This window comes from Rhyacophila brunnea, unplaced genomic scaffold, assembly GCF_057557595.1.
Source record: "Rhyacophila brunnea isolate RB1 unplaced genomic scaffold, BYU_Rbru_1.0 scaffold_6, whole genome shotgun sequence".
In the NCBI taxonomy this organism is placed as follows: domain Eukaryota; kingdom Metazoa; phylum Arthropoda; class Insecta; order Trichoptera; family Rhyacophilidae; genus Rhyacophila; species Rhyacophila brunnea.
The window spans coordinates 4,223,038-4,243,215 of record NW_028233276.1 but is presented as its reverse complement, the minus strand read 5'-3'; the positions used below and the strand labels follow the sequence as shown (position 1 = coordinate 4,243,215).

Sequence of the window (20,178 nt, the reverse complement as noted above, 5' to 3'; positions counted from 1 at the left end):
AAAAGATCAGAAATAATATACATAATTATAAAACTTATGTAGTATAAACTAAATGATCAGAGATGTGTTTTTGTTAAAAATCTACCAGTATAAGTTGTCCGCTGAGTTAGGGCACTGCATGCTAACATTTGGTATATCATTCAATATTTTTTATGCAGTGATGAGGTTAGTTACATATTCTAACAGCGGACAATTTATGCTGTACTATAATAATTATAATTTCATGTCAGTACATTACGTGAAAATAAATTTATTTGTAGACATTTCACTTATTTTTTTTTTTTAATTCTGTCTAGAATTGCGATCTCTAATTGAAACACTGACAGTATACTTTAGTAAAAAATTGTTATTTATTTTAAAAAGGAAAAATAATTGTTTGCAACACATGTCTGCGCTATGTTAGATTTTATACTTTCGGTTTCTGATGCCGTGATAAAACACAGTGCCGACAACAGGTTACCCATCACTGCTTTCACTTTATACAGAGAATTTATAACACAAAACAAATAAAATACACTGCATTTTGTTTCTGTTTCAATAAAACATTAATAATATTAAATGAACATTTCAAAAAAAATATTCTTACACTTTTTATAAATATACTTAAATGTACCTTTTTAAACTAAGCACTTTGAAATAATCCATGAAAAACTAATAATTCTCTGGTGATTTTCTAGGAAGTTATTGGTTTCCATCAGAGTATAGCTATGTAATCCTTTTTTTCATTCAGGTTTGATGTTGGTATACAGTAGAGTTATGTGTAATTAAAAATGTTTTGACTGGAAACATATTATTATGGCAGAAAACGTTATGTTATGTACTTTGGCGTAGAATTGGAAATAACTTAAAATCTAGTCGATATACTACTTGAGGTGCTGTGGATTGAAAGAATACAAGTGCACAGGTGATCGAGTGAACAAAATTGAATAATATGTAATCATAGAGTCTACATAATTGGTCTTTCGGTCTCTTAACACATCTATTCCAACCAACACCGTTTCGTTACATTTCTGAGATAACCTGAATGTGTTATATGTATTCAGTGTGCAAAATAGTTTTCTAAAAGGCAAATCTTTGAGTTAGTACCCGCGTTTCACTCTTCGGTCAAACTTATGCCTGCTTCGTGTCTGTTTTTGGCGAGGTCACGCTTGTAGTACGCTTTCACGATAAATGACATGTTGAGAAGTAATCTAATTAACACGCCCAGCGAGACTGCCTTGTTTACAAGTCGTCGCTATAGGATTGGGTTGTCGAAATCGACCTTTCAATGCAGAATGGTTTTTTTTATCTAAATGGACCCAAAACCATCCTTTTCTTTTCATTGCTTTGTAATGAATACAGCATTCACATGCTGTAAAAACAACAATTTAAATACCTCCATGTATTTAAATATAGGATAATGAAATTTGTTTTTCGTCTCGACAAACCAATCCTACAGCGACGAAGTGTTATTTTTGATGTTTCATACTAATCGCATAGAATTAGCATTTTAATTACAATTTTGCATGATATCAGAGTGAAGTGTTATGTTGGAACAGATCTGCTGAGAGCAACTATAGTATGTCCAAAAAGAACATTTTCAGAAAAATGCAGTTAAAGGCTTTGAGGAATATCAGGGTTCTGTTATAAACTCAAAATGTGAATTCGCTTTGAAAGATAATATAAAACATAACATTCGTGTATAAGTATAAAAAATCTGTACTTCAAAAATGATTAGACTATTTATACAAAGCATCAACAGTTCGAATCACGTTTCACGCATAAAATATCTTTGTATATATGAAAAATTTCTCTTGATTAATATTTTAATTACACTTGTACTCGTTTAATCCCAAGCACTCTACTTACAAGTGGGCACCTATATTCACCAAATGTAGTTTAACTTATATCATATTAATCAGCAGCCGCTATACTACATGATTTTGATGCAATAAAGTTACCGTTACTATAGATCCACCAGTATAAGTTGTCCGCTGAGTGAGGGCGCCACATGCTAACATTTGACATATCATTTCATACTTTATATACTGAGATGAGCTTAGTTCTAAATTCGAACACCTGACAATTTATGATGGGTATATCTATATAACTACCATATTAAAATAGTATTCAATAGTTTGGATGCGGGTTAGAATCCTGCGTCTGGCAAATTTACATGTTGTTTGGACCCTGAGTATGGGACCTTTTTTGTTTTTATGAGAAATGGATGTAATCCACTAGCTCAACCTATTCGGTCAATAATCATGACCCTGAAGACACGTTGAAAAACAATATGTGTATTTGCCAGACCCAGGATTGACCCACGCCATTATAAGCTTGGCCAGTGTGGGCATAACATGGTGATGTAACTTTTTGCAGACAAAAATAAAATGGTATATGTAAGCCATACTTTACTTTCACTGTGGTGTCAAGATTTGATCACCAATAGAATTAGGATATAGTAATGTCATCAAAATCCCTAGTTTAGCGGCCCCGACAAAGCTACCATATCAGACAGAAGAAAGAGATCTTAATACTTAAAAACTGCAACAGAATTTCCTGGTGGACTGGTTTAATCTCAACATCATTACCCTTACAATTTCACTAAAATAAATATTTTATAGTTATACAAAGAAAACCCTTTTACCAATGAGAAAACAATAAAGGGTTATTCGGAATATATTATGCATTCAAGGAATGACCAATGTTTTCGGTAAACCGACATAATTGGCATCAAAGTTTTGTAGGGTTTTTTAAATATGCATGCAATTATTGGCGCATTGACTCATGATCCAAAACCCTAAAAAGCCCCGAACTATATTTTTGGCTGTTGAAGTATTTATCATTTGTTATTTGAACGTGATACTAGGGGTTCACCCATAAATGACGTCATCATAAAACCTTTTAATCCCGATCTAAATTGTTAAACTTTTGAATTGCCCCCTCTAATATATTAAAAAACGCATGATCGAATATTTTGTGGGTTTGTGACATCACATTTTCTACAACCCCTCATCACATTATATCAGACCCCCTCCTCCCTTAGGCCATTGTCATCATATTTGGACGAACCCCTAGCAGTTGTCATTAATTGCATTCAATGTTATCTGTGAATGCATACGACTGTGAATTTTATATTCAAATCAAGAGTACGTTTCAATGAAAAACAAAAAAAATCTAACATCACAGCAATTTTTTATTTAGTGATATAATATTATTTCCCCTGATAATAATATATATCCACAGTAGATCCCCATACTTGTACATTTTCCATCGCTGTATGTACAGGCCGATTGGGCAAGTTCCTACATACAGCACTCGACATGTTGGCCAGTACATATCCCCCGTAGTCCCTCAGGAATTACGGCAAGGGTACCGATAATTGAATATTTTAATACACTGCAACTAATTAAAATGAGGTTATCGTATTATTAAAATGTTGTTGATCAATGACATTATCATAAAAATGATATCATCAGTCTATCTTGTAAAACTCGTAAATCCCACTTTGGTAATAAATGATATTTGCAACATTGCACTAATTGAAAAATGCAAGAAGACTGGCGAGCGACATGTATTCTTGGAGGCGCCCCCATATGCTCTAACTGAAGAATGGATGTGGTCGAAGACCATTCCGTATTTATATCCATACAATGGAAAAATTTGCAAGCCTCGTAAATACCAAATATAATTTTTTTATGTTTATTCTTTTTCTTTTCACTTTATATATTTAAATTCTATTTAAAACAAAGATAAGATGGTTTTTAACCCTTTTACTCCCACGGGGCCGATATTTCGGCCCACCATACCTATGCGAAAACTCCATCTGGGCCGATCCATCGGCCGAAAGTTTGGAACCAAATTTACGATTTATTCCAAATTTTTTCCTGTCATATTTCGTTCATGTAGACGAAGCATTATGCCGGGTCCACACCGGCAACAAGTCGCGCGACAACTCGTTAAATTTTACGATAATTATCATAATTGCTTAAGAAATTTTACGATAATTATCATGCTTATCGTAAAATTTAACGAGTTGTCGCGCGACTTGTTTTCGGTGTGGCCGCACTTTTATATTCACTGTGTGTTGGGTGGTGACTAACATTTATTTTAGTGTCGGCATTGTTTATAATTATGCCATACCCTAATAACTCACAAGTCATAATTGCTCTGCTGTCGAACTTGAGACCAAAGAGGGTCATAAAAATAATAAAACATTATTTTTATGACACATTTTAAATTCTGATATTTCTTTTAGTTGTTTTATGATTCATATATCACATTACAAAATGAAATTTGTAATTTTTGAACTAACAATGGATGCCACTGTATTTTTGGTAAGATGGTGAAAAAATACATGAATATAAATAATATTATAAATGATTTAGTGCTTTGAGACTTATTTTTTGAAATTACTTCATTCCATATCAGTTAGTCGTCGATACTGTATCGAATTCTCTTGCGATTTCGTGAATTGAATAATATTCTTGAATACCTTGACACTATACGATTTTTTTTGATTACTTTATAAAAATTCTATTTCATAGAGAAATAATAATATGTTTATTTTTTTTTCTGTTACTACATAAGGATAGATTATATTATAAAATTTGATATATCAATTATAAATAAAAAAATGTTGTCACACTTGTTTTGTTGTTCAAACATAGTTTTATCCGTTCATTTCTAAATAAATATTGATACATTATTTTTTTCTTTTGTTTTATTGATGTAAACTATCAATATTATTACTTATTATTGCTTTATACACCATTGAGAACACACAAAAAAAGTTTCAAATTTTTAAAACATGTGTAGAATTAGTTATTTAAAAAAAACTAAATCGACGATTTGTTGTCAAAAAACGCTTGGGAGTTTTCTCATATGCTAGGCTAAATCAGCTGGGAGTAAAAGAGTTAATGTCTCCTAAAAAAAGTTTACAACTGACAAGGAAAATAAACATCACATTTTTGTGGTCTGAGATTTCTTCGCAAGCACTGCACTGAGATAAAAATGCCGTGCATTAGTGCTACAAGTTTTAATACAATGGAAGATCATTATTACGAATATTTAGATGAACAATCTTGATTAATAATTTTAATAAAACACAATTTCTTATACTGAATCCACATGTTTATATTAAATGATTGCACCAGTTTCGTCCACCTCAGAGAGGTAGAAAATGTCTCTCTAAGGTGGACGAAACCGGCACAATTACTTAATATAAAAAAGTGGATTCAGTACATAAAATTGTGTTTTATTAAATTTATTAATCCAATGCACTTCCACCATGGATTGACAGTTAAAGTTAAGCACAATTAAAGAAATTGAACAATCTTAATAAAACGTAAATAACAGTACATTGTACAAACTATAACAAACCATTAAACACCACGATCTTGCTGATGATTCAATGCTGCCGAGGCCAGGAATATTATTTTTTCTGGTTCAAGTGATTTACAAGGTAGACTGACAATATGACATGTGATGTCTTATTCTCGAATAAAAGAAATAAAGAAAAAAAACACTCATTATCATTAATTTGTAAGTGTCCGTATTGACTAAAGGCGAATCACTATAAGTAATATTATAATATTCTAAGGACACCATATCTGATGACACGTTGTGGACAGTGGTGAAAATATGTGAATTTATATTGCGACAGTCATCAACACATTACGCACAGTAAAAAAAAGTCACCAAAAAAATACAACAGTACATGACACTTGACGACGAAACATAATCTGACAAGATTGTCAAATTGTTATGTTGCCACCGTGACTGGCGACCGTATAACAAAAACTCATGTCTGGTTCAACGGCACAAATATCGCACAATATTGCCCATCAAATGTGCTTCGATGATGCTTAAATGGCGATTATCACTACATTTTGGAGTCTAGGCAACGATTCACACGCACGGCGATGCGGGGCCTTAATCGGCATACACGATGAACTGTCGGCTGTCGTCAGGTGACTCCAGTTGGACATACTGCGTGTTGGGCCGCGACTCGTAGTTCAAGGAACCGCGTGCCATTGTTCGAGACCTGTTCAAATCGAATTTTAAAGATTAGTCAGTAATCTAGTATGGTTAAAATGTGATTTTGTCATTGGTTCAATTGTTAACAGAAAAAATATTATTTAGGGTTACACACTAGTCATGTAATAATCCGTAATCCTCCAGCGATAATAGCAGCAGTAAATCAATCCATGCATGTGTAAACGGGGTAGTAGGTATAAAACAGACAATTCTCACCTTTATTTCTTTGATATTTTAATGCAAACTTTTGATATTTGACATGGTTTATAAAAAAAACTAAAATAATATTTAATTATTCATAATGTTTGTTATGAAAAATGGTGTCTCGAAACCCTGAAATTTTTTTGTGTTTCACCCAAGTTGGCATTGTACTAGAGATATAATATTGATTTTCAAAAATACCATCATCGTGTACCCACTATCATAGATGGAAGCAGTACTTACTTAGCTTTGGCGTGTGTGAGTATGTGTGACTTAAGGTTGGTGCTCTGAGCGAATTTCTTATTGCAGCCGTCAAACGGACAGACGTAAGGGCGGTCTCCCGTGTGAATTCTCACATGCGTCCTGCAACCAAACCATTACATAAGTTTATTGTATTTATAGCTCAATTATGGTAACACTGGCAAATATGGTAAAACTGGATGATTGTTCATAGCCCGCTCGTTCGACCCATTGAGTCAATATCTAGATTCTAAATCAAGATACACAATATAGTAAAACCTGATTAGTAAGAACACTGATAATTCGAAATTCGCCGTAATTCGAAATTTTACTGAAAAAAAAGTCCCTTGAAACATTATTTTCATATAAAACCATACCTTTAATTCGAATTTCGTAATTCAAAATTATTTCAGAGTCCTGGCATATAAAAATATTCAATAAATCATAATAAAGTACACTATTTCATTAGCCAGTCATTGAAAATTGTGACAGACTTTTCTTAAAACATCAAAACTTACTTATTTAATGAAGGTAATAAAAATAATCCTGACATTTTATGACTCAATAACACACACGAAAGCGGAAATTTGGTAGGCACATCTATGATCGTAAACAATATTGATGAAAATAATTTTTTTTTTTTTTTAAATTTTAATATTTTTATTCCATACATTTCATAATTCGATTTTTTTTTCGATTTTCCGTCCCGTGGAATTCGTATTAACAAGGTTATACTGTATCTACTATATATGTGTCGCTAAATTTCAAAACCTGCTATAACACTTTTTCATTATTTTGAGAAAATCAATAAAAACTTTTTGAACTAAAATGGTTTAGAATGTTACAGTAGTGTTATAGCGGGAATTGATAATACGCATTGATTTTGTTTCATAAATGACAGTCAATCGTAGCGGATTTTGAAAGAGGCGACAAAATATTCATGTAGAGATTTTAATAACGAATTCATAGATACATATTATATCTTAATTATTTCAAAAAAGTGTTATAGCGGGTTTTGAAATTTAGTGATACATATATAGATTACGTCAAAGCTTAAAACAAATAAAGCGGCATAAATGTAAGGCCTACCTAAGGTTAAAATCGAGTGAAAATCTTTTTCCGCATCCTTCAAAGGTGCACTGGAAGGGTTTCTCCCCTGTATGGACTAGCTGGTGACGTTTGAGCTTCGATGACTCTACAAATGCTTTTCCTGTAAACACATAAAAAATATAATGCAATGTAATAGGCCAATAGGGAATACTCGAGAAGGCATTGTTTTGTGGAATTCTACAAATCAGCAAATATTCCACAGCATAGTGTAATAGGCCAATAGGGAATACTCAAGAAGGCATTGTTTCGTGGAATTCTACAAATCAGCAAATATTGCACAGCATAGTGGTCATATTATATTAGCGGTACAATGTTGTGTATTAAATGAAAATATTTTAATATGTTTAAAAATATACATAGGTACTCAAAAAAACTTACTTTCTACTTGAAACAGATATCAGTTTTTACTAAAAATACACAATTTATTGAAATGTCAGAAACTATAATTGCACATGTAATGATCTATTTTGCCAAATATTATATGTACAGTGGATTCCAAGATTTTAAAGGGACCAGATGAACCAAACGGTAAACGTGGGAAAACAATAAAAATTCTTAATAACCAACAATTTTAAATTGGAATTTAACAATTTTCTTGTGTAAATCAAGTTTTGAGTGGAAGTCGTCAGACTCTACAAGAGTATGTGATATCAATCAGTACACTGTTTACAATAGTCTACAGTTGGTGACATGAGGAGTTAGTGCCACCCAAAATTCCAGCTTGGCAGTACCGGTTTATTCAGAGCAAACGAAAGTGTTCATTGTTTTCGTTTCTCAGTATGTACATATTTATAACGTACATAAATGATAATCCAGAAAAATACAGCAAACTAGATAAGACTTTAAACAATCAACTCGGGAAAACAATAAGTAGAAGAACGATTAATGTGATAATTTCTTGGCAATTTATTACGAGCATTTTTCGGGACCTGACCAAATGAATGATACAAATAGGAAAACGCCAGATCGAGGAACGATAGGTCGAGACTGCTGTGCATACTTATTTTCAAATCAATTGAAGCCCAAGCAATAGTAAATAATCTGGACATTATTGGCAATAAGGCCTTTCTACAAAATTATCCAATACATATACAGGACACCAATGAATTGTTTTACTCATTTTGTTTTCCGTAATAGGCCAAGCATCTGACTTTTTGAGCTCATATGCAAATGTGCAATATTGCTTGACAAGTTATCCGTGCAAAATATCAATTTTGAAAGCATACTGACCGCATTCGGCGCAGACGTGCACTCTGGGCCCGTGCGTGTGAAGGTGCTTGCGCATGGCCGAGTTGTCGCGGAACATCTTGCTGCAGCCTTTGTGCGGGCACGCTGCCACGCCCATACACCCAACGCAAACACAAATACACAGTTTAGTCAGGAATACACTTACTATATTACACCACAGAAAGGTTTATATAAATTTAAACTGTTTACAATGCTGTTTCTAGGAAAATAGTTCAAATATAATAGTTAGTACATTTTTTCGAAACATGGTATTGTCTTTTTTTAAATAATATGAATGCAAAAGCAGTAGTACAGAGGAGGTTCATTATTTAATACTCCCTATGAACACGAATATGCATTTTTTGATTTTGTCACCTTTGGTGATTTATTCAAATCTCTTCTTTTTTTTTGTCCCTCGATAAATTCACTGTTACAACTGATTTTTTAAAAGCTTTGAAGATGTGAAGTTGGTTAAAAATTGAACACATAACATATTTTACAAGATAAGACAGAAGATATGCACATTCAAAATGTACTCATTCATGGTTGAATAGAAAAAAGTATATTACTATTTACAAGAACCTCCATTTTGTGGAAGCTATATAATAACAGACTTCTATACAAGGAATGGTCGTTGGCATGGATTCAGAGACAGGCTTTATAGCACTACGTTACCACAGAGAATTAATATAAGGGTAGCTACCAGTAGGAAATTTTATGAATAATTTGTGTAAAATGTAATAAATTATAATTATGTGTGGTAAGCAACTGACCTATGGTCCGGTCGAGTCCGTCTTGCATCTGCTTTTTAACCTTTACTTTGTGACCGGGTCTTGCAAATTCTGCCAACTGTTTAGGGTCAGACAAGTCCAAACCTGCAAACCAAACCAACATTGAAATATATTGTCATAAAATTTTTAATAACACTTTTGGGTTATTAACTGCAGTGTGTGGTGACTTTTGAGATTGGGCATGCTTATCCATTATAAGCGGTTTTATATACAAGAGCTTCCAAACCGGTTTAAACCGAAACCGGCTAACCGTTGGTTTCTAAACTAACTGAAAACCGGGTAATTTTACCCGGTTAATCGGCTAAATTCTTCGTGGGTATTTGTAGGAAGAAAAAAATAAAATTATGTAAAAATCAGTACGCAGCGAGGCATGAAATGATATTACCAAGGTACTAAATTTGTTTACTACCCTGAGACATAATATCCCTCAGATCAATAATATCATTATTATCACTGTCAGGGCATAGTATACGTACGTATAAACTTAATACGCAGTGTGTTTTGTGCCATGTACATGGCCTGGTCAGTATTTCTCAGACGAACATTACATCAAGATGACGATGTTTGTGCATGTTTCACCCATACAGACGGCATTTCTACAGTTTTTACTAAAATTATGTTTTTATCTTCGGCGATAACAGGAAGTCGCCGTAGTCGAATGTAGATGACTTCTCAGTGACGTGCCTGTCATGGCGACAACGCGTGCTAGAGGTGTGTTTAAATATTGTATCGGCTGTCCTTTTCAACTTCGCAATAAACCAAAAGTTTACTAATAATAATTCTGACAGCACTCCTGATCGTTTCAGATATATTTTTATTATAAAAAGCTTAGAATTACGTAAATTGATAGATCTGTACACCATTGGAGCGTAAAATGAAATGTTAAATTTGGGGGTGTTCCTCAGTAGAAAACGGAAGTGCGATTAGCTGCATTGGAGGGGATTGTTAGTTTTCACAGATGGACAAGAAGTTCTTGTTCGACAATAACAATGTCTGAATAATTTAGGGACGCACATAGGATATTATAATATAATGGTAAAATTATTTGTGCTTTCTACATTATAATCAGGAGACAAAGGGATAAACCTAAAGATACAACATTCAAATGAAGACATGTATTTTAAAGTCTGTTTTTTTGTAACAATTAAAATGTTTACCTGGTATTCCTTCTAAAGGTATTTTCTTCCCAGTCATGTATTCAGTGTAGTCTGGGTCGGGCTCTGGATTTGAACCATCGTCTAAAAGCAAAAATAGAAATGTACAAATAAAAAACTAATAGGTATATAATATATAACCACAAATGGTAGATATTTCATTATGAATCAAATTATAGATCAAATAGATTCACATACCGTCATCTTCTCCAGTTGCCCACATGGTGACACTAAATTCTCCTTCCATTGTTTTGATCTGAACTTGCTTTTGTTCCCAGCGTCGTGCAGTGCCCCTGTTTCCTCCTACGCTCATATCCTCTGCAACAATGAGCAGACAAACATAGCAACATTGCAAATATAATTAGCATTACATACTGTAATTAATCAAGCGATATAGTTATTTTTGTTTGCTTGAACTTTATGTAGATTTTGTCTATTGTCTATTTTGTTATTATTGTCGGCGATTTACAATTCCTTACGTAAACAAACTATTAAACATCATAGTGGCAGTTGTTAAAACTGGTAAACAATTATATAATTTAGTAATATAAGTTAAGAGTGTATAGAAATAAACCAACGGCATTCCAATAAGCGGTGCTTTTTCTTGAGTGTGTAATTTAACAAGATAATTAAGACCTAGTCGAAGAATCTAGGTTATCGACAAGTTTTGTTACGTCAAAGAAGTATAACTTCTAACGCGCATACATAAGTACACACCGTTTTTTTTTTAAATTTCAATTCTTTTTTGTGTTGCTGTTACCCAGTGTGCAACAGGTAGTCTGCATTCTGCAACACTGATTTTTTTTATTTACTTACAATTAAAGAAAACAATTTTTACCACTTGTATATGCGTAAATTTTGCAGCAGACGGTTTGTTATCGGACCAAATTGACATTCGTTTATTATAAATTTTAGGTGTATTTACCTACCTTTATTTTTTTAATTAAAATTTGAGGAAAAGGGTAAAATTTTGAAGAGTGGTTTTAATAACACATTTTTATGACGGGTCGTCTGTGAAAATTCATACACATTGTAAGGGGTCCATGATACGAAAAAGGTTGTGGAACATTGGTATATAGAACATTGAGAGTTTTATGTACTAAGCTATTCAGGTTTTAAGAGCTCTTCACATGTCAATGAGGATATAGTGCCCACAGAGTATAGTGAGGTAGGCATGAATGCTTATTTTAATCAGCAATCATTGTCTAACCTATTTTGCCAAATAGTAGAGAAGTTGGCAGAGCATCCGTCTCTGAGGACGCGGGTGCGGAATCAAACACTACGTTTAGAGAAAATTACATGATTTTCTAATACAGTCGTACTTGGTTATTATGAGGAAGATGGGACCGACTGAATTTGCTTGTTATAAGAGTTACTCCTTATATCAGAGAATAGGTATTTTTAAATGAGCGATCACATTACACAAAAAGTCGAAAATAAAAAATTTCAAACCCATCGTAACAATCCCTGAAACAAGCATGGCATTCATATAACTACAAAAGAAGTTGTTTATTGTAATGAATGCTGGTAGGTACCTACGGACTTCACAAACCTTGGATTTTTCAACCATATGCGTGGATACTTTTTATTATTGTCAGCGAAACACTAATTAGGTAGGTACTTAGACACTTAATTAGTGTCATAATCGTAATCCGACCCTGGCGGCATTCTGTCCGATCGGATTTTATTGCTTACGGTCGTAATGTTTTTAAACGATTGACACATTAACAGTATTTTAGCTTGGTATATCCGATAAGTTGCTCATTATATCAGTGAATAAATGTATGGAGAAAATCATAAACCAAAATGTCAACGAATGTTTCCTCAATACATCCGAGATCGTAATAACTGAGTTCGGCTGTACTTGTTTAATCTAGAATGGCTTGAGCAAATGGCTAATTTTTGGAACAAAGTATGTTAAAAAAAACCTTTAGTCTAGTCTCATATGCTCCACGTGACAAATGGCAATTTACAATTTTGTACATTGTTTCGGATCACACATCAAAAAGACATGTGAATTGGTATAATGATATCTTATTAAAAAAACTCACCCATCGGCATCAGGTGTTGAACATTCGGCGGTCTCTGCCTTCGATTATTTCCCTTCGACCTATAACCAAAGATCATTGTGAAAGAAAGATAATAAAACAGAAGATTTACAATAATCACAATGAGGAAGTTGATCGAGGGGAATAGAAAGTGCTGCAAAGATGTTAAAGCGGTCAGCACACAGTATATATTTAGTGAGAACAGGTCAGCAAAAAAAGGCGGACATTGGCTACCCTGTTAAAAAATACGTGAGGTTCTTAACTAGGTTACTCCGATGTCCATTGTCCATCTGGATACATATATTTAAATTCTTTCTTAAAGGGCTACGATGTATGGTTGTTTCATTGGTTTTGTGCCGATCATCCAATAAAATCTTTTTAATTAGACACATTTATGGCGCTATACAAGGTGGCCATGCAAAAGTTGTAAATATAGTAGCGACTTCCACTAATTCAATGAATGAGCCATAATAGTCATCATTGACAATAATCTAAAAGAAATTGAATCAGAAATGGAAACAATGTTACAAAATTGCAAGAAAAAAAACTATATTTTTAAGTTTTACTGTTTCTCATTGAATTTTGTAATTCGAATATTTTTCGATTTTCAGCCACGTCTTTCAAATTTACAGAGTTACACAACATGGCGGATGGAGTGGGGTAACTTCGATTCATATTTTTCTAACACATATAATTCAAATACAATAATTTTATGTTAGTCAATTACCCTGAAATGGCCCTACGATTGTGCGGAAGTGTTACCTGTTGTTTTGTGGCATGATGCAGTTCTGCATAGTGGGGGTGGTGTATACGGCGGCGCAGAGGGGGTCGTTTGAGACGTCAATAACTTCTTCATGGACAGCGCCCCCAGTTAAGATTACTTCATCTGAACCGGTTTGATCCAAACAGTCTTGAAAAGAACCAATTTTCCACAATCAGTGCAATGCCTTTATATATTATTCTACTTGGGTATAGCAAATTCACACCAATTTACACCCACGATGGCCGAGTGGCTTAAATGCCGGCCCATAGAGTCGAGGGTCCCAGGTTCGAATCCTGGGTCTGGCTAGTACACATATTGTTTTTCAATTTGTGTATGAGTCTGAGTACGGACCTAATCGGTTGAGCAAATGGCTGACATCCATTTCTCATAAAAACAAAAATCTGTCAATACAAACCTCCACTCTGTGGAGGCCCATATGATCCTATTAAGATCGGACATGGTCGAAAGAAAAAGAAGAATAGCAAATTCATAATTATAAAACGTGTACAATTTTATTTAACGTTAGATTGTAATGTGTGCAAGACTTGATGACAGTATTTGTTTTTCTTTGAACACCATGATACCAATTCACAATGGCGAATATTTGATACATTAAAAGTGGATTCAAAATCAAATTTTAAATATTCAATTTATTTAAGCAAATTCATGTCTCAAATTAGTGGCGAATCACTCAAACCTGTTCGTAAATCAGGAAATACATGTATTTGTATGTGAATCTACATGTTACTATAGGCCAGGCGGCTCTCAACCTTTTTATAAATGCGTACTGATACAATTAAAAATAAATATTGAAAATACGCACTATCTTCGGAAGATAAAATTTTCATAAGTTCTGTATATTTATTGCATAAATTATTGGTTCACTACCTAATATAAGCGAATAATAAAGAATTCTGTAACAATCGAGTATGTTTATTATACAAACCTTCTTCTAAGTGTTGCATCCCAATGACCTGTTCCTCGACCTCGTCATACTGGTCTTCTGTTATGTATTCTTCATATTGCGATGTTTCAATCTCTTCATACTGAAACCGAAATAAACGGACTATTGAAAAACCATTTTCAGTATATTCTAAAGCATTATAAAGCACACATCAATTATGGCCCGTGTAAATTGCAAAAATGCAAGCATGAATCAAAAGGGTTCAAAAACTTCTGAATTTCCACGCGACAATTGGACCGTGCAATATCACAGTAGAACGATAGTGGTGAACCTGCTGGTAAAAAAAACTAACTACACCCCGCAGAGACTCATTTTGGAACTAATATTATTTGTTTAGAAAGATACGTTCATGGAGAATTTCATCATTTATATGAAGATATTCAATGAGTATCAGCCGCGCGCCGCGTTCAGTTCGCGCAAGAATATTAAACCAACTTATCGCGTTGCTGAAGCCACGCACCGCTTCCCATCGGTCGCCGGGCATAATTTGCACGTAGGCTACTCATGTGGCACTCCGTGTGTTTGATATTTCTGCGCCGCGCCGCGTTCACATTGACTTTGCCCACGTAAGACGCCGCGCGTTAAATAGAGTCTAATAATTGTCTGGAATCATTTTTTAATGACTCAATTCGTATTAAGTATGCAACAAATTGTAGTTATTTTTTGTATTGTAAACTGTGACTGTAAAAAAATTCTTGCTGGTGTCGAAAAATATATTACATTACAGAATAATTCTGTGTTTGTTTTAATTAAAGTTATGTTTCATCTCTGCCAGCTTTAGCTGATGCAGAACAAGGATATCTACCATCTAATAGGAGCTGAAGATCAAATGTGAACTCCCAATCAAAGCGGAAACAAACTTATCAACTTTATGTCGCAATATAAATATTTTCGGCAGGTGTACATTAATTTAAAAAGAATTGATTATGTTACAACATTATATAAATAAATGTAATTATAATTTTTCCTGTTTGTGTATCACCATCAACTAACTAACAAGTAAATGAATCATGGGAGCGTTTTCTCGGTTACCTCAATGCCAACTTGGTCCTCGTCCATTTCGACGAGACCGTCGGAAATCTCCACCTCGCACATGATGTCCGCCGCGTGGCCTGCCATTCCAAATTGTCCTCACCGGATCGGTGAATTCTCCGCCGGCTGCGAATCGAAAAATAGTAACAATTTAATTATGTGGAACATGCACATCATACGTATGCAACACTACGACATATCAACAGATAATCGTATGCAAATAGGAAAAACAATGGAGAATGAAATAAATCAACAAATAAAAATTAGACAATGGTAGGAAATGATGTCACTGCACAAGCAAAAGTGGTTAAATAATTTCAACATTGGTAACTCACTACCAATAACTGAAAGATGCTGACAATCTTTCATTCTTCCCTGCATGATAGGTAGTTGACGGGTATATAGGCGCAGAATCTCAACACATTCGCGGAAATACGTTAGCTAATACATGTTAGTGATATGACACATACAGTCGAACTTGGTTATAAGCCGACTAGTACCGAAATAACATCATTTGACAAATAGACATTTAAGGAAAAATGCTATTTAAAACTTACGATAGCATAATTTAATTTAAAGTTGATTAACTCGTCGCATGTATATTTTTTCAAACACTACTTCGAATACGTTTAGTCACACCTCTTGGACCTAAATTACTTTATTTAAACTATTTAGAGATATAAATTATGGTAATTATACCGCAGATGCCCGCACGGGCTTTTATATATATTTTTTTTACGAAAACGAAAAGACGTTTATTCCATGTGGACAATTATATTAAATACCTTTTTCTGTAGACGCTGATGCTTTTCAATCCAATAATTGTTAACTAATTTATAATTTGAAATTTTCATACATTTTAATGCTTCATTACCACATACTAAGATTATAATATTAGGTTAGGGTAGGGTAGGTTAGGTTAGGCTGGGTTTGGTCTAAAAAGAATGTTATAAAAACTCATGCGGGCGTAAAATACATAAAGCTTTAAGTATCAAACCAATTGAATTTTAGCTTCAATTGACAAGTATGTATGAATAATATTTTGTTTTACCACACAATGCCAAAAATGGTACTGTTTGGTTATACGGAATACAGCAGAAAACGCATTTTGAACTGGATTATTTCGTCACTGTTCTGGCAGAAGACACTAATTCGAAAAAATGATATATTGAGTTAGTTATACCAAAATGTTCCTTATTTCAAACTTTACCGTCTGGAAACCTTCCTAATAAATAAACAATCTTTATTTTAAAGTCATCCTTTTTACGATTACCTAATAAACTCACATGATAGACCATTTCAAACATTTTAACAACTTCAAAGTCAAGTTACTCAAAACTAGTATTCTCCAGTTAGTGTGTTCTGCCAGAACAGAGACGATTTGTTAGTTTGGGTTAGTTTAGGTTTGGTTAGGTTAACCTAACAAATAATCCAGTTTATCGGCTATTTTCAAAATGTGTTTTCCGCTGTATTCCGTATAACCGAACAGTACCCCAAAAATTAATGTTTCTTAGGTAAGTAATTGTATAGAAAAGAATTGGCAAAAACTATATCAGGTAAATGTGCTGCAGAGGTGGACATGATATTTTACAACTTTCTTTTTAGACCAAACCAAACCAAACCTAATCTAACCTACCCCAACCTAATATTACCTCATATAATCTTAGTTTGTGATAATGGTGTATAAAAATGTATGAATATTTCAAATTTTCAATTAACGATTAATGGATCGAAAAACCGAAGCGCCGACAGAAAAAGGTATTTATTATAATTGTCTACACGGAATAAACAGCTGTTTTAGTAAAAAAAAAAAAAAAAATTATAAAAGCTCGTGTCCACCTCTGCGGCACAATTACCCTATATTAAATAGCCACTATTTCCAAAACATCCTTCATGTTTCAAAATGTTTTTAAAAGTACTATAGAATTTTAGTGGTAGGTAACACTAAAATAAAATAATTAGAAAACTAATAAAGTAAATTAAACGGATAAAAAGTTTTTAAATGCATTACAATCACACAGTTCTCAAAAAAATGTGAATAGATTCTCATCGAATGAGTTTATTATTACATTTGTTTAATTCCAGAATACCAACTTGACATGTCGACGAGTTACATGAAAAGGAAAATCGTGTTATTATTATGTACGAACATCAAGTCTCAAGTGGTATGCTGGTACAACTTTTCGTGTGCGTTTCGGATTTGTGACATAACTACTGTTAAAAAATATTACGAATAGAGGAATGTGAGAAGGCTCTAAACTACGAATTTATTATATCCACATCCCACCCAAGATTATTAATCTCTAGATTTGTCTTAAAATGTAGGTAAGTAGGTATGTTGTTTCTGAGGATTTTACAATGTATGTATTTTTTTTCTTTCAAAGATTTTTTTAGATTAGATATTTTTGGAGTCATTATTTTGTGTAATTATTTCACTTAAGGCGAAGTCTTCACTGAGCCTTTTTTAAAGAGGCACCTAGCGGAAAAATACGAAGCTTGCAATTTGAGACATTTTTTTGATAATTTACAATTTAAACTGTATTAATGAATACATATGTATCTGAAAACATTAAAAATAAAAATATTTTTTATTTTAAGTCAAAGACAAACTTACAATTGTAAAAAATGTAATAAAATGTGAATTTGTTCTATCGGTCCGCACCCTATTATTACATATATTTTATGGTCATATTTATTATTAAAATTTAGTTTATTAAGTTTTCTAAGCATCACCTAAGCGATTTTTGACAAATTCATAGTTTTAATATTTTTTATATCTATTTTAAAAAACATCGATTTTTATAAAAAATATAAATGTGTATAACTTGAAATCCTTTTTATTTATATTAATATAAATATTGTATTTATATTTGTAAAAATAATTGATTTGATATAAATAAAAAGGATTTCAAGTTATATACATTTATATTTTTTATAAAAATCGATGTTTTTTAAAATAGATATAAAAAATATTAAAACTATGAATTTGTCAAAAATCGCTTAGGTGATGCTTAGAAAACTTAATAAACTAAATTTTAATAATAAATATGACCATAAAATATATGTAATAATAGGGTGCGGACCGATAGAACAAATTCACATTTTATTACATTTTTTACAATTGTAAGTTTGTCTTTGACTTAAAATAAAAAATATTTTTATTTTTAATGTTTTCAGATACATATTTATTCATTAATACAGTTTAAATTGTAAATTATCAAAAAAATGTCTCAAATTACAAGCTTCGTATTTTTCCGCTAGGTGCCTCTTTAAAAAAGGCTCAGTGAAGACTTCGCCTTAACAAATAATAAGCAGGTACATACCTACATAGTACTATGTAGCTTATGAGTGATTTAACGAGGTGTCAATTAACTATTGACACCATCAAAGCGGATTTATAAAATAATTTGAGTCTGTATCAACTACTATGGAATAATAACTGTACGTAATCACATATTTCCATGAATAAAAATATTTCACTAATTTAGAAATAATCGTGTTTTGTTTAGGTTTAGACGAACGTTATACATAAATGATATAGGTACATTATAATAGTGTAACATAATAAGTATACATTAGCGATGCGATAAAATATCAAAAATATTGTTTCATTGTGAATTTTGTAAACCGATTAAAGTGTGAATTGTCCCCAGCCCCCCTAAGAAAATGATAGTGAGATAAACGCGCGTGTGTATGCACTCAGTACTCACTTTAAAAGCGTCAAAAATGACGCTAGGACAACGTAATACCTCCTCCGCTGGTTGGGTCTGCTTTCGGCACCGTAATATATCCAGATAAATATAAACTACGCATTAAATTACCATAAATCACACACTGAAACACTATTTCGAGAGCACTTTGTAACAATATGTAACACTAGATATGCTAATAACAACAAAGGTATTCCCGATATGTCAAAAGCGAGCAATGAGCGGCCGCGATACCGGACTTATTTTAACTTTATTTATCTCTCGACAAAAGCCTCCCCGCAGCAAACATCCAAACCGGTATTTCTCGGCCGTCTCGCGTTTTCTTAACCCAATTATTTCACCATCCTTCGCTCGATAAGCTCACGGATAAAAATTCAATATTATTGTATCAAAATATTTGAAATTTACGCGAAAATGTTTATAAAATATGTCCGACTAAATATGGCGTCCAAAGATGTCCGACAAATCCATCATGGCGAAGCAAAATGGACGCTTAGCAGTGAACTGCGCCGCGATTCATCGCAAACACGAACACGAAATAAACCGAATCCAAATACGCCGATCGCTGTGCACGGCCATTGGTGAAAAGTTTGGTTAATAAATTCACCGCCACGAGCGCTGCTGCACAAATACTTGTATAATATTGCCCTTTTCAAATTTAAATATCAAAATAGGGGTTTTATAATAATTGTTATAAAATTCCGAAAACTGAACTTTTAAAATCATTTTATTGCATCTACTAAATAATATTATAGTGGCTGCCTTCTAAAGAGGTTTCATGAAATCTTTTAACGAGAAATAGTTGTTAGCAATGAGTTGAATGTCATTGGTTGTTAGTCATTCGGTCAGCCTTTTATAAGTTTTTACCCCCATGCTCTGGATTCAAAAATTCTCTTCTTGGTTGTGCACTCATGGCTGAG

General features: G+C 33.1%; 2 protein-coding genes across 3 annotated transcripts in view; one reads left to right on the top strand and one right to left on the bottom strand.

The window, feature by feature from the left end:
- LOC147065120 (uncharacterized) overlaps window positions 1–20,178 on the top strand; it is a 578,962-nt gene that overhangs the window by 458,108 nt on the left and 100,676 nt on the right. The window lies entirely within an intron of this gene.
- On the bottom strand, window positions 4,561–19,735 carry LOC147065123 (polycomb protein PHO-like). 2 transcript variants are annotated; one of them, XM_085956773.1, is made up of 12 exons: window positions 19,259–19,735; window positions 15,549–15,674; window positions 14,499–14,598; window positions 13,552–13,699; window positions 12,793–12,851; window positions 10,940–11,059; window positions 10,745–10,825; window positions 9,570–9,671; window positions 8,800–8,901; window positions 7,549–7,669; window positions 6,463–6,582; window positions 4,561–6,025 (listed from the first exon to the last, which is right to left on the bottom strand). In XM_085956773.1, the coding sequence occupies exons 2-12, from the start codon at window positions 15,633–15,635 to the stop codon at window positions 5,914–5,916; spliced, it is 1,152 nt and encodes a 383-aa protein (XP_085812899.1). In that variant the 5' UTR covers window positions 15,636–15,674; window positions 19,259–19,735; the 3' UTR covers window positions 4,561–5,913. The 2 variants fall into 2 exon arrangements, with proteins under 2 accessions (XP_085812899.1, XP_085812898.1); XM_085956772.1 differs by having other exon boundaries at window positions 8,800–8,911; window positions 9,571–9,671.

Excerpts from the sequence above, each read along its gene's own strand:
- LOC147065123 (XM_085956772.1), bottom strand. The coding sequence starts at position 15,635 with ATGGCAGGCCACGCGGCGGACATCATGTGCGAGGTGGAGATTTCCGAC. Across the intron at positions 14,599-15,548 it reads AGGACCAAGTTGGCATTGAG|TATGAAGAGATTGAAACATC; the intron begins GTAACCGAGAAA and ends TTTCGGTTTCAG. Across the intron at positions 9,672-10,744 it reads ACCTTTAGAAGGAATACCAG|GTTTGGACTTGTCTGACCCT; the intron begins GTAAACATTTTA and ends TTTGGTTTGCAG.